This window comes from Toxorhynchites rutilus, chromosome 3 (assembly GCF_029784135.1).
Source record: "Toxorhynchites rutilus septentrionalis strain SRP chromosome 3, ASM2978413v1, whole genome shotgun sequence".
NCBI classification, from domain to species: Eukaryota; Metazoa; Arthropoda; class Insecta; order Diptera; family Culicidae; genus Toxorhynchites; species Toxorhynchites rutilus.
The window spans coordinates 332,619,136-332,631,937 of record NC_073746.1 but is presented as its reverse complement, the minus strand read 5'-3'; the positions used below and the strand labels follow the sequence as shown (position 1 = coordinate 332,631,937).

General features: G+C 38.3%; 1 protein-coding gene across 9 annotated transcripts in view; it reads right to left on the bottom strand.

The window, feature by feature from the left end:
• LOC129778865 (1-phosphatidylinositol 4,5-bisphosphate phosphodiesterase epsilon-1-like) overlaps window positions 1–12,802 on the bottom strand; it is a 45,285-nt gene that overhangs the window by 8,001 nt on the left and 24,482 nt on the right. For all 9 annotated transcript variants that reach the window (XM_055786010.1, XM_055786012.1, XM_055786014.1 and 6 more), the window contains 10 exons: window positions 12,560–12,680; window positions 11,771–12,376; window positions 10,071–10,215; window positions 2,509–3,331; window positions 2,314–2,447; window positions 1,921–2,138; window positions 1,586–1,823; window positions 429–640; window positions 216–373; window positions 19–155 (listed from right to left, as the gene is read on the bottom strand). In XM_055786010.1, the coding sequence (XP_055641985.1) occupies window positions 19–155; window positions 216–373; window positions 429–640; window positions 1,586–1,823; window positions 1,921–2,138; window positions 2,314–2,447; window positions 2,509–3,331; window positions 10,071–10,215; window positions 11,771–12,376; window positions 12,560–12,680 (2,792 nt within the window). The remainder of the gene's footprint in view (window positions 1–18; window positions 156–215; window positions 374–428; window positions 641–1,585; window positions 1,824–1,920; window positions 2,139–2,313; window positions 2,448–2,508; window positions 3,332–10,070; window positions 10,216–11,770; window positions 12,377–12,559; window positions 12,681–12,802) is intronic.

Sequence of the window (12,802 nt, the reverse complement as noted above, 5' to 3'; positions counted from 1 at the left end):
CTGGAGACACAACATTACCATCAATATTGTCAAAATCATCATCATCTTCATATTCGTCATCACTAAATTCTTCATTCAGGGAGCTACCACTAGTGTTTGATATAATTGAGCTTGCCCTACTGGATAGATTCGATTGTTTATATGTGTTCTGGCGACTGTAAACACATTCCAATTGAATGATTGTGAATTGTGGCTGTAAATTCATTTCAACTTACGTCAAACCGGTTGATAGCGTCGCAGGAACTTCTACAATCAACTTTTTGTTCTTGATTAGTATCTTGTGTTTTAACGATAACGGTGAAGGCAAGAAAGGTTCGTCCGTATAATCCTGATCAAAAAGAAAATTAGCCACTAATTTTTCGCCAAAAATGCACTATAAAAGAGAAACGAATGTTATATTTGTTAGAGAGATCCTTGGTACAAATTACTTGAAATATGGTTGCCATTCTCTGCTGCTGAGCTACTGAACAATGATTTTCTATTGATAGTATTACAGGATAAACAGATTGCACAAAGGCAGATTTGTTGATTGCTTCTACAACCGCACGAAATGGGATCTTAGTGGTGAATGTATGACCGTGGTATATAACTGGGGTACCATCGTCCCCATCCCAGCAATCCAGTTCAACACATCGGGCACCTGTAAAAAGATCAATACAATTCAGAATTAATTAATAATACTCATTCAAGCCAGCTTATTTACAGTTTGAATTCATTTATCTTAGTAACTGTTCTACAGGAGCTCAAGTATTTTAAGTTCAAATCTACCAAATCGTGTGTACATTTAGCATAGAACTTAGATAATTTAGAAATGGGATACCCATTTTTACAGTCTCCAATTATCAGAACTGGAACAATTTGATGATGTTCCTTGTAAACTGATCTTCATTGTCTCATGATTTGAAAACAACGTGGTGCAGAGTTTATGACACGCAAGAAGAAAGATGAATGTCATGGTTCACTCACTTGCAAAATCCATCAGCGTCCGTATGCGAGCTGGCGAAATTACTGTAAAGCACTGTATCTACACGTATATACTTATGTCAGCCTGCAAAGTGCAAACCAAACGTCGAAGTGGAACCGTTTATCATGAACAAAGATTGGCGTGCGCTTATGTGTCGAATCAACGGAAAAGTTTGGCAATTTCTCAGAGATATCGATGAATAATTCGTGCATTTTTCTCTGAAAAAACATGTTTATATGCATATTCCAATCAATAAATGTATTCCGATTCATTGATTCGTGAACAAAATAGACACATTTGAGTCCATCCCATTTTTGAATGAACTAGGCTTTATATTTATATAGGAATATCTAATATAACGTGACGATTGCGATGCTTAGAGGCAAATGAACTGAGAGGATTAAAGCCTCTTAATGCCTAAAAGAAGAAGAAGAATATTGCGATAATTTTATTATTTGTAGCAGCGCGTTTCTAATATTCATAAATTCTTCAATGTTTAAAGCCTCTTTTTTAACATGCTCAGAAGTATGAGATTATCATCCATCAATTGATTTATACGAAAAATAAATCAAGTGTAACTATATATTAAATAAATTATCGAAAATAACACAAAAAACTAACCTGTTAATAGCACCTGGCTATATAATTCGACTGAGCTTTCACCCTTGAGCTGATGGCCAGTGAGGTACGTATTATGTGATGAAGCAATATAGTATTGCGAAAGGGGCAGGTTCATGTATGAACTTTCCGGCATAAGTTCGCTGAGGAATGCATAATTATTCTTATCCATCATAAAACGAGCGAACCCTTCGTAACTAATGCAATTTTCTATGCGATGTGCAGCTTCCGGTTCGTGACGCTGTGGTCAGAGAAGACGAGAAACAAATACGAGTGTGATAAAAGTGAACGAGTTCAGAAAACAAAACACAATCACAGTTAAAGGAAATGAAATTTACTTGTATAATGGATTTCACATCCTCGTCGCTTAGCAGCTCCATCTGACGCGTTTCGAGAAATTTTTTCAGTGTAGCCATCGTGATCACTTTGTTGTTGCATGACAGGAAATCATTATTGGCGGCGATGCTAGAGGCAGCAATGGCATCAAAATGCTTTTTCTTCGCATGTTTTGCGTCTGACAAGTGCAAGTCCAATGAACAGTTGCGTGTTAAGAGTCCTGTTAGTTATATTTATGGAAAAAAAAGTTTCATCAGAGAAATTTATGTCATTATTTAAACAAAGGGTTTATACTATGTTGGGACCTCGAATGTTAATCTTTTAAATATTAATACTTCGATAGATTTTCATAACAAAAATTTTATTATTGCATCGTGTAGCATGTACCAACTCACCAATTTTCCGTTTTACAGCCACTTGTGAAAGCTCAGGAGCACTTCTACTTTTTTCACCGTTGAGTGTTGTCTGACAGACCGATACAACTGCTAACTGATTGAAAATGTCTCGAAGATCATGCCTAGTTAACACACTGTGAAGCAAGAGTGAATGTTGTTTTAATCGTTGCTTTGTTATTATTTTACTTATATTACCTAAATGATCTATACAGAGAAAGAAAACTTAGAAAATCTAATTGAGTATCATGCGTAACTGTTCCTATTCGCAAGTTTTTCATATTCTGCCAGAGTTGATCATGTGAACCGTTGCGTTCTTTCCTACGCTCTGTGAATCGATTTTTTTCCGTTTCACTGAAATTATGATCTATCATAGGACTACTATAGCTGTTAACATTATTTTGGTTGAGTAAGTTAGCGACAGATCGTTTTTTACGAATCTTAACATTGGAATCTTTCTTATGCGGTGCCGAATTTACTGCAGTTAGTGTCATTTCTGGTGCCGAGTCGTTGATATGTGTCCCAGACAAAGACTTGATGGAAGACATGTAAAGTTGACCACCGAAAGCTTTGATAGCATCGGCTACAGTAGGTTCACTACAAGCACCCTCCTCAAAATAGAGTTGAATGTATAGTTCTTTTAGCCACAGCATAGATCGATCGATTAAGCTTTGTTGGCGGCGGAATCCCCGTAGCATCCAATTAAGACCAACATACCAGGCTCGACATAGCATCGGTGGACATAATATACACAAAATTCGATTTTCACTAGCAATGCTTCCATATAATAGTGACACACAACACTCCACGTGTGTCAATCCATATCGTTTTCCAGCCAATAGAATGTCTGGGTCATATTCATGATTGCGGGAACCCATCGTTATGTCTTTAACCGTTCCAAGGTCTAGCATACCTTCCTCAAGATTCTGACACTGAATATCTGTTTCGCCAGCAGTCGACGAATATCGTGATGCAAACCTCCATGCAACATTTTCCTCTGGGTTTTGATTTATGATGAAATCTGTCAATAGAATAGACGAACTTACAATGCAGATCTTATAATTCAAGAATTATATACTAGTGTTAAGGCGCGTCCACATTATGCCGAATGATACCGATCGGCCTGTACCAGGCGGCATATTCGGTTCGTTATGTAATGTGGACGTCACATCGAGTACACGAAGCCGAAGCCCCATCGGATGTACGAAGCCGCCACGAATACACGAAGCACAATGTCGTCAACGCTAATTTACTTCGTTTTGTTTTGTTCGACTTTTTCGAACCGGACCCACTTGTTTCGGGTTGGGTTCGATTTGTTTCGAGTCGGTTTTCGGCACGTCGGCAAGCCCGGGCGGTACGTCCACATTTAGTCGGCTATACCGGGCGGCCAAAGCCGCTCGGCATAATGTGGACGCGTCTTTAGAGGCGAATGAACTTCAAAGTTTAAAGCCTCTCAAAACGAAGAATCTAATCGAATAACAGTTTGGCTGAAAAGTTCATAAGGTTGACGTCTAGATGGCGCCTCTTGCAAAAATCTACTTGACTATCACAAAGCACCATCTTTTAATGGATATGTGTCAAAAATTGACAGCAATCGGTCGATTGGTTCGTGAGTTATAGCATTGAGAGTGAAGCAACTTTTGATATTGTGAATAAAATTGAAAATCGAAGGGTTGTGTCCGAGACACGACCGCTTAGGACGTAAAACTACGCAATCTTTTTTTTTAATTTGTTGGTCGGATATTATTTGCGAATACGTCGAAATTCCATAAATAACTCTTTAGTTAAAAAATTCCAGGAACCCTGAAAAGTTTTAATGGCTTGCGTGGTTTTCTAGAATCATTTTGAAAATCAACGATTCTTTCTTGCTTTTGCGAGAACAAACATTAGTTGGTCATAGATCGCAATTTGTTTCTTTATATCAATGCACGCATTGCACTGAGTATTTAACGAGAGACATCTTCCGTGCATCAGTTAGCTCGCGCAGTCCGAAGCCGCCGGATGCAAAGTTGTTCGTGTCCGTTATTGTGTTGGAATAATACCGTTATCGGTTTCGGTGAAGTGATTGTTTCGCCATAACGGGGTACCCTATATTGCGAGAGTGAAGGGATAAGCAATCACAACCAGCGGGAGGGAGAAGTCCTCCACTGCGGGCGCTGTGAGCATGTGCCGTATCATCGCTGTGTGTGCCGTTCTATCGTCATCGTTACTATCATCGTATTGTGGTACGATATACCATTGCACAACAGTGCCGGGCGATTATCACGGGGTTCGATTGGAGTACTGTTATAAATCATCCGCACTGTGCGCTTCAAGTATATTAGTATATTAGGTTAATGATTAAAAAATATAAAAAAATGTATACTTGTATATCTGCCATAATGGCAGAGGGCGATCCTCTTAAAATGGACATTGAAACCTTGTTCATGTTTTCTCCTCACTAACTACAACGGGGCTGGTAAGTCACTTAAACGCGTTCCCCCCAGAAGATGTCTTTTCAGAGAAAGAGTTAATCAACCTCAACAAGCCTCCCTCAAGAAAATTGGCAAATTTTTCCTCTTCACCTCCTCAATCTCAAACTCCCTTTCTCGTTTGATCTATGACAGCGCAGTTCGCGCTCAAACGAATCCCAGGTTCCACCATTTGCTGAATGCTTCCCAATTCATGGTGGGATAGCTAATGTTCCAAGCTTTATGTTATGCTTTTCGGAAACGTGGAACCCCTGAAAATTTTCAAACGTATTCAGCCATTAAGAATCAGTTAAAAAATTTGATCAAAGGGGAAAAAGGTGCTTATTGACGAGATTTCGTGGGAGTTTTGTCACGAGAAAAGTCAATGAAATAATTATGGAAAGTGGCTCGAAACATGAGAAAACGCTCTTCAACCAATGAAAGCGAAGAATATTCACATCGATGGATTTTCAATTTTGCACGGAAGGTTTATCCTGATTCCACTCCTGTGCAAAAAATTGTTCGAGGTATACCACGGGATAGGTGCGATCTTGATTCCGAGTTTTCGATAGTAGAATTCTCTCTTACTCTTCTTCCATGTAACTATTCTGCCCCGGAATCGGATAGAATTAAGTTCAACTTGCTGAAAACCTACCTGATGTGGCGAAACATCGCTTGTTGAATTTATTCAATCGGTTTCTGGAGCATAATATTGTTCCAGATGATTGGAGACAAGTACGAGTTATAGCTATTCAAAAACCCGGAAAGCCAGCGTCCGACTTCAATTCGTACCGCTTAATAGCAATGCTGTCTTGTATACGGAAATTGTTAGAGAAAATGATCTTGTTTCGCCTTGATTTATGGGTTGAAACGAATGGCCTACTCTCAGATACACAATATGGGTTCCGCAGGGGCAAGAGGACGAATGATTGTCTTGAGTTGCTTTCTTCACAAATTCAAATGGCTGACGCCGAAAAAAAAACAAATGGCTTCAGTATTATTGGACATAAAGGGGACCTTTGGTTCAGTTTCAATAGAGGTTTTGTCAGACAAATCACACTCTCGGGGTCTGCCGTCTCTCTTGAATAATATGTTATATAACTTGCTTTGCGAGAAACATTTGAGTTTTTCTCACGGGGATTCGACAGTAAGTCGGGTCTCCTACATAGTGTCGTAACCACTCCCGGTCGACTAAAATCAACCGCTCGCCACAACAATAATCCAGAGAATAACCATCATATTACATTGCATTCATAACTCATTGTAAAGCGATTGTAAAGTCCCTGTGAAACTCTCCAATTTTCACAGTCTCTCATATATGCTATACAGAAGAGAGGAAAGTATGTTCTGTCCATACTCCCTATTCGCATTTTCCTTAACGTTCTAGTTTTGGCAGCATCGTATGCTCTTATATTTCTATTCGCTATAACGGAGAGCATAAGATTGCTTTAACCCTCCTGTACTCGCGTGCAAAATCGTAACACGTATACTCGCGCACGGTGTCACAGACCGAAAATTGAACTTCTCTGTAATGTTGCCATTGTGCATTTTTCAGGCTTTATTGGCATTTAATTGAAGAACAGGGTATGATTGAATGAAAAAACTCCAAAACATATGTTTTCTTCGTCTTTATTATGTTTTAATAGTCATCTAATTCAGCCTCATCAAAATAGAGTAATTTTTTATACTCCAACACAAATAACGAAATTCGAATTTTTCACTGTTATTAATTAAAAGTAAGCAACTGAATATGATTCATGGAAGTATAAAGAGCTATAAAATAACATAAAAACGTATTAATCGATTGTGGTTTCATTGGAGTAAGAATCAGAACATATCATAACTACATGCTCCAAACAAACATAATTTTTACATTTCATGCAGTTGTTGCGTGTTTTTCTGGTCTTTTATTGAAGAGAAGAATGTATAACGACCATCTAGGTAATTACCAGATGAAAAAGGTTCTGGAATATAAAATTTGCATATTTTTAATATTATTTGTCTCTGTTTTCTTGATAAACTAAGAATTAATGCCTTTTTTTAGATCTATGCCTCATCTAAAAAAAAGATGATATAAAAGGATTTCTAGGAACTTCCTTTTCATTTTCTTGTTTTCTTGGCGATATTGTCTATTATAAAAAATATCCCCGAAACTGTAACTGTTAAAAATTACAATAAGCTACCGATTAGTTTATAGTTTACTGTTTACAATTCTTCCACAAGTGAAATTCTTTCACAAGTGTGTATATGTATGACCATTATATTTAGCGAATAACTATACGAAAGTTAAACATTTATATTTTTCTTTTGAACGTGAATCTAGCGACGAACATATCGACGAATAGTTAATATATGTATCCGTTCAATCCAGTTACAAAAGGGACTGAAATCAAATAAGAATAGTCCGGTAATGATCTTATGCATTATATTTAATAAATATTCCACGCCACTAACCTTAATTTAAACATTTCATTCAACAATATTCTAGAATATGAAAAATGGCACTTGTCCAAAAAAATTACTCCTATACTCGCGTCGGTGTGTCAGAGAAAGTGTTAAAAAGGTGACACACGTCCCATTTGTACCAACACATGCGATACGCTAAACGATGACGAACGACGAAAAACGAAGCTAGAGAGAATCGCAAAGTCGAAGTGTTGATATTTTCTGAGAAATGAACGAATTATTGATTTCTCGGTCTGACAGACCAATGCGCGAGTGTTAACATCTCAGAGCATATCAATAAATCAACCAAAGCTTCAGAACAGATGAAGCACTCGTTATTATTCATTATTAATCAGTGCCACGAAGAACGAATTTTATATATCTATGTACTGTTTTCATAATATCAATCCTATCTCCCACACATAGGATTCCCCCAGGGCTCATGTTTAAGCGCCTTTTTGCACAACTTCTATGTAAGCGACATCGACAATTGCCTTACATAAAATTGAAGCCTAAGGCGGCTCGCACACCGGAGCAATAAGCAACTAGCAACTGTTAACATGGAATAAGCAATATTATCGCCAATGGATTTTTCCATTTAATTTTTGTTGATCTCGCACACCGACGCAATACGATATCGCTGTCGCCTTTACAGAACAACACATGTCGCTAGCAACACGGCGTGTCGGTTGAAGAGCAACTTATCGCTAGCAACACGGCGTGTCGGTTGAAGAGCAACTTATCACCCATATTTTGTCAAGTTTCGTACATTAAGCTGATTGTTTGCATAATGTCAGGGGTTTTTATTGCAAAAAATGTTGCCGGTTGTATATTGCGTATTGCAGTTTGCTAGTTGCTTATTGCTGCGGTGTGCGAGCCACCTAAGACAACTTGCAGATGATGGAGTGTTGTCTGTCGTAGGATCAAACGAATCCGATCTGCAAGGGCCCTTGCAAGATACTTTGAACAATTTTTCAACCTGGGCCATTGGTCTAGGAATTGAGTTCTCCACGGAGAAAACAGAGATGGTCATCTTTTCTAGGAAGTATAGACCAGCGAAACCAAAGCTTCAACTTTTGGGTAAACCGATCACTCATGCTATGTCATTCAAGTATCTTGGGATCTGGTTCGACTCCAAATGTACTTGGGGGGCCCATATTAGGTATCTGAGTATAAAATGTCAACAAAGAATAAATTTTCTCCGTACAATTACCGGCACCTGGTGGGGAGCCCATCCCGAAGATCTTATAATGTTGTATCGAACAACTATTCTCTCAGTGAGGGAGTATGGCAGTTTCTGTTTTCAATCAGCTGCTAAAACACACCTCATTGAACTCGAGCGAATTCAGTATCTTTGTCTCCGTATTGCATTGGGACGTATGCACTCAACGCGTTGGAGCGTCTCACATTATCATGCCGGGTGTTCGGGTTTTCCTTCGATTTGCACTGTGGCCACGCGTATTCTAGAGCTTGCCCCTCGGAATACATTCAAGGCGTGTTATTTGGCTTAAGAAATCTCAACTAAGTATTAATAAATGACGCTAATTAATGCATACGTTGAGACGGCAAAAGTTCCACAGGGAACGTTAACACCATTCAAGATAAGAGAATGAAAGACGTAGTCCTACGTCAAAATCCGAATTTCGTGTATTGATGAAGCATTGCTTTTTGATGGAAAAAAATACAGTGCAAACCAAAGCATGACTTGACAAACGTTATCCGGAATCAATGCTTTATCAATACACGAAATTCGGATTTTTCCATTTTTTCACAATAACAAAATTTGCTCCACTTTCAATGCTGTAACTCATGAACCAATCGACCGATTGCTGTCAAATCTTGACACGTATCCATTGAAAGATGGTGCTTTGTGATAGTTGAGTAAATTTTTGCAAAAGGCGCCATCTTGACATCAACTTTATGAACTTTTCAGCCGAACTGTACTAGACGAATATACTAGCTTTAAAAAAGTGAATATGAACTACATAGATGGAATTCAATATGCAGTTACCATTATAATACAGTGGAACCCTGATTATCCGCGAGTGGGTGATCCGCCGTGCGGGTTACCCGCGAAAGCGAGTTCCATAGTAATTCTATTGGCGATCTAACGCAAAACGTAAACGATCGGTGAGACATCTGGATTTTGTTTTTGAACTAAGAAAATAATGCTAATGTAACCTAAAACTCAAAAACAAAACACATATATTTTACTTCCGGGCTTTCCAAGGTAGTTCTCACATGCAGGAATCGTGCATTTTTCTACTTGTGTTTGATTGTGCTCTCGAATTTCCTTCTTTAATTCAACCATTCTCAACATTTTTATAGTTTTCACTACTGAAAGAGGTAAATAAATAACATGTTATATATAAAATTGCGCAGAATTAAATTTCTTATAAACTCATCGCAATCAAATAATCTTTTATGATTATAACATTGTAATTTATGGAAGAACTACAAACCTTCCATAAGCTCACATGGCAAAATTTAAAACCATCATCACTTTCACCGCAGCGCCGCCTAGGTGTAGATTTGTACGTTAGATCGCCAATAGAGTTTTCCGAAATTTGTCAGTGAGAGGTTAGTACTTGCTCTTTTGTTTTGGTCATGGCTTTCACATTATCTGATCACTGGTTCACACGACCTTACCGATGGATAGTTTAATGATGTCTGTATTGATAAAACATAGTATTCATGCTGAAATATTTTTATTTCGTATTTGCACCTCATTTTCAGTCGTTTATCGCGTTATCCGCGATTTCTGTTATTCGTGGTGACCTTGCCAGACTATTTCGCGGATAATCGGGGTTCTACTGTCTTTATTATGCATCAATAGTATACGCAATAAATATTCATTGTACGTACCCTGTTGAGATTTTATTCTACGCCAGGCTGCTCTCTGCCACGATATATGTGAACATGATCGTTCCAATCGCAAATATATGTAGGTCGATCTCTCCGAAGGTACGTCAGGTTCCCAAAGTACGGCGGTTGTGCCATGATGCAGAATCTATTGAACATATTACTCATGTTATTAGTTTCGATTTATTGTTAATATGAACTTATATTTGGTGTAATCAAAATAATCCATGATTTTGTATGTTGTTTGCATTACAGGTCGGACTCGATTATATACAGTCGACCATTTTTTTTCAACAACCATTTTCAAATCCTATACATAATCGAATCTCAAGAAAACAATTTTTTCATTAATGTATGAATGTCAAACATTAATATAAAAATAGCTTTTTTATGATTCGATTATGTATTGGATTCGAAAATTAACGTAGAAAGTGAAATTGCGATTATGAATTAGGCTGTCAAAAAAGTCCTGCGGTATTTCCGCGAGGTGTCGTTGCAAGCGCGTAGTTCTAGTTGTATTCATTGTATCGAGTCATACTATAGCTTGTTGGAAAGGTATTTTTGCGCGCTATAATATAGTCCTTTACAGTGTTTTGTTTGGTTAAGTCGTTCGTGAGTTATAGTGTCGCAAATATGGAGCAAAATAAAGAGAAAATCCGACATATTTTACAGTACTACTATGACAAAAGCAAAAATGCATCTCAAGCGCAACAAAATCGACCCGTTTCTGAAGCGAATGGTGACTGGCGATGAAAAGTGGGTCACTTACGACAACGTGAAGCGCAAACGGTCGTGGTCGAAGCCCGCTGAAGCGGCTCAGACAGTGGCCAAGCCCTCATTAACGGCCAGGAAGGTTCTGCTGTGTGTTTGGTGGGATTGTCAAGGAATAATCTATTATGAGCTGCTTCCCTATGGCCAAACGCTCAATTCGGACCTGTACTGCCAACAACTGGACCGCTTGAAGGTAGCACTCATGAAGAAGAGGCCATCTTTGATAAACAGAGGCCGCATTGTCTTCCATCAGGACAACGCCAGGCCACACACTTCTTTGGTGACGCGCCAGAAGCTCCGGGAGCTCGGATGGGAGTTTCTTTTGCATCCGCCGTATAGTCCGGACCTTGCACCAAGTGACTACCACCTGTTTTTGTCCATGGCGAACGAGCTAGGTAGTCAGAAGTTAGCCACAAAAGAGGCCTGTGAAAATTGGCTATCCGAGTTTTTTGCCAATAAGGCAGCGAGCTTCTATAACAGGGGTATTATGAAGTTGGCATCTCGTTGGGAACAAGTCATCGAACAAAACGGCGCATATTTGACTTAAAACAGATGATTGTAACTAATTTTATGAACAAATGAAAATTCAAAAAAAAATACCGCAGGACTTTTTTGACAGCCTAACATAATCGAGTCCGACCTGTATTGCAGAAAACTCGAACTCTCGGAACAGATTTATTACATTCCGTATAAGTGAATTGATCACGTTCCGTCTTCTACTATGGTTTAGAATAGACTATAAGATACTCCGTATATGTTTGTACAAAGAACAGCTAACCGCCAAACGGATACCAGACACAATTCACTTTATTTTTTTTATTTTCGTTCAAAGCAGCCCAATTGGGTTTGAATTGCAATTAGCGGAATCCAAAATAAGCGTTTTTTTGGTCAGATTTTGAGAAACATATATTTCGAACAATCAACACACAAACCTGCAAAATGTGGTGGTCAATAGCATTTGATTTTCTCGCTGAAAGTGGAACGATGCTGACCCCATGATCGAAAAACAGAGGTTGAACTGTGTTGTAGTTGCCTATTTCCACTTCATAGTCTTCCTCTAGTTCTTGAAGATTCGACGGCTGATACAATGGAATTTTGGTCTGACGAGGACTATTTGCGGCTGCTCTCAGGTATTCCAATAAAGTATGGGGTAACTCTCGACATAACTTGCTACGATGATCTTCAAACGCAGCAATTTTATGCAAAGCTGGCAATGCGCGTGAATATATTTCTCCTGCTAAGGAATCAACATCCGGCTCGTCCAGCGATTCCGATACCGTTGATTCAAACGATGATATTACTGTTGTTTGAGTGTTTAGTCTTTCAGGGTATGTCATAGGTAATGCCACCTTAGACAGCTTTTGTAAAAGCTCTTCATCATCACGCAAATTAATTGGCTTTGCATCACCCAGATAATATTTTTCTTTCTGAGTCTGCGTTGAATCCTGCTGATGCGTTTGTTGAGCTGTACGTACCAAGCATTTGATTTCATCAATATGATTTTTATAATAAGGAATAACACGACATGTCGGGATTGCCTGCAGTGGTTTAAAAATAACAAAAAGAGCTTTATATTATATATTTTATATCATTTTCAAGAGAAATTTTACATGAATCACACTAAAGCCATAAACCGTAAATATCTACTTGAAAACTACAAACTATTGAATGTTCGAACATTCAAAGATATCAAGGATGATTTCATTTGATACTCCACTTACCAATGCTCTCGTGGTTGCATTATCGTATTCGACCGAATCAAAAACTGTTGTGAGGAATTCGTATACGGAATTTCTCCCTCGATCAGTGGTAGATATCCAGAAAGATTCCTTTTTTATTGATCTATGTACACATGAAAGAGAAAGAATACGAAAAATGAATTATAGAAGTAAATCATATGACATCTACTCCCACGTATCATCATTTTTATCTGAAAAACATCATTTGGGATGCGAACATGACTG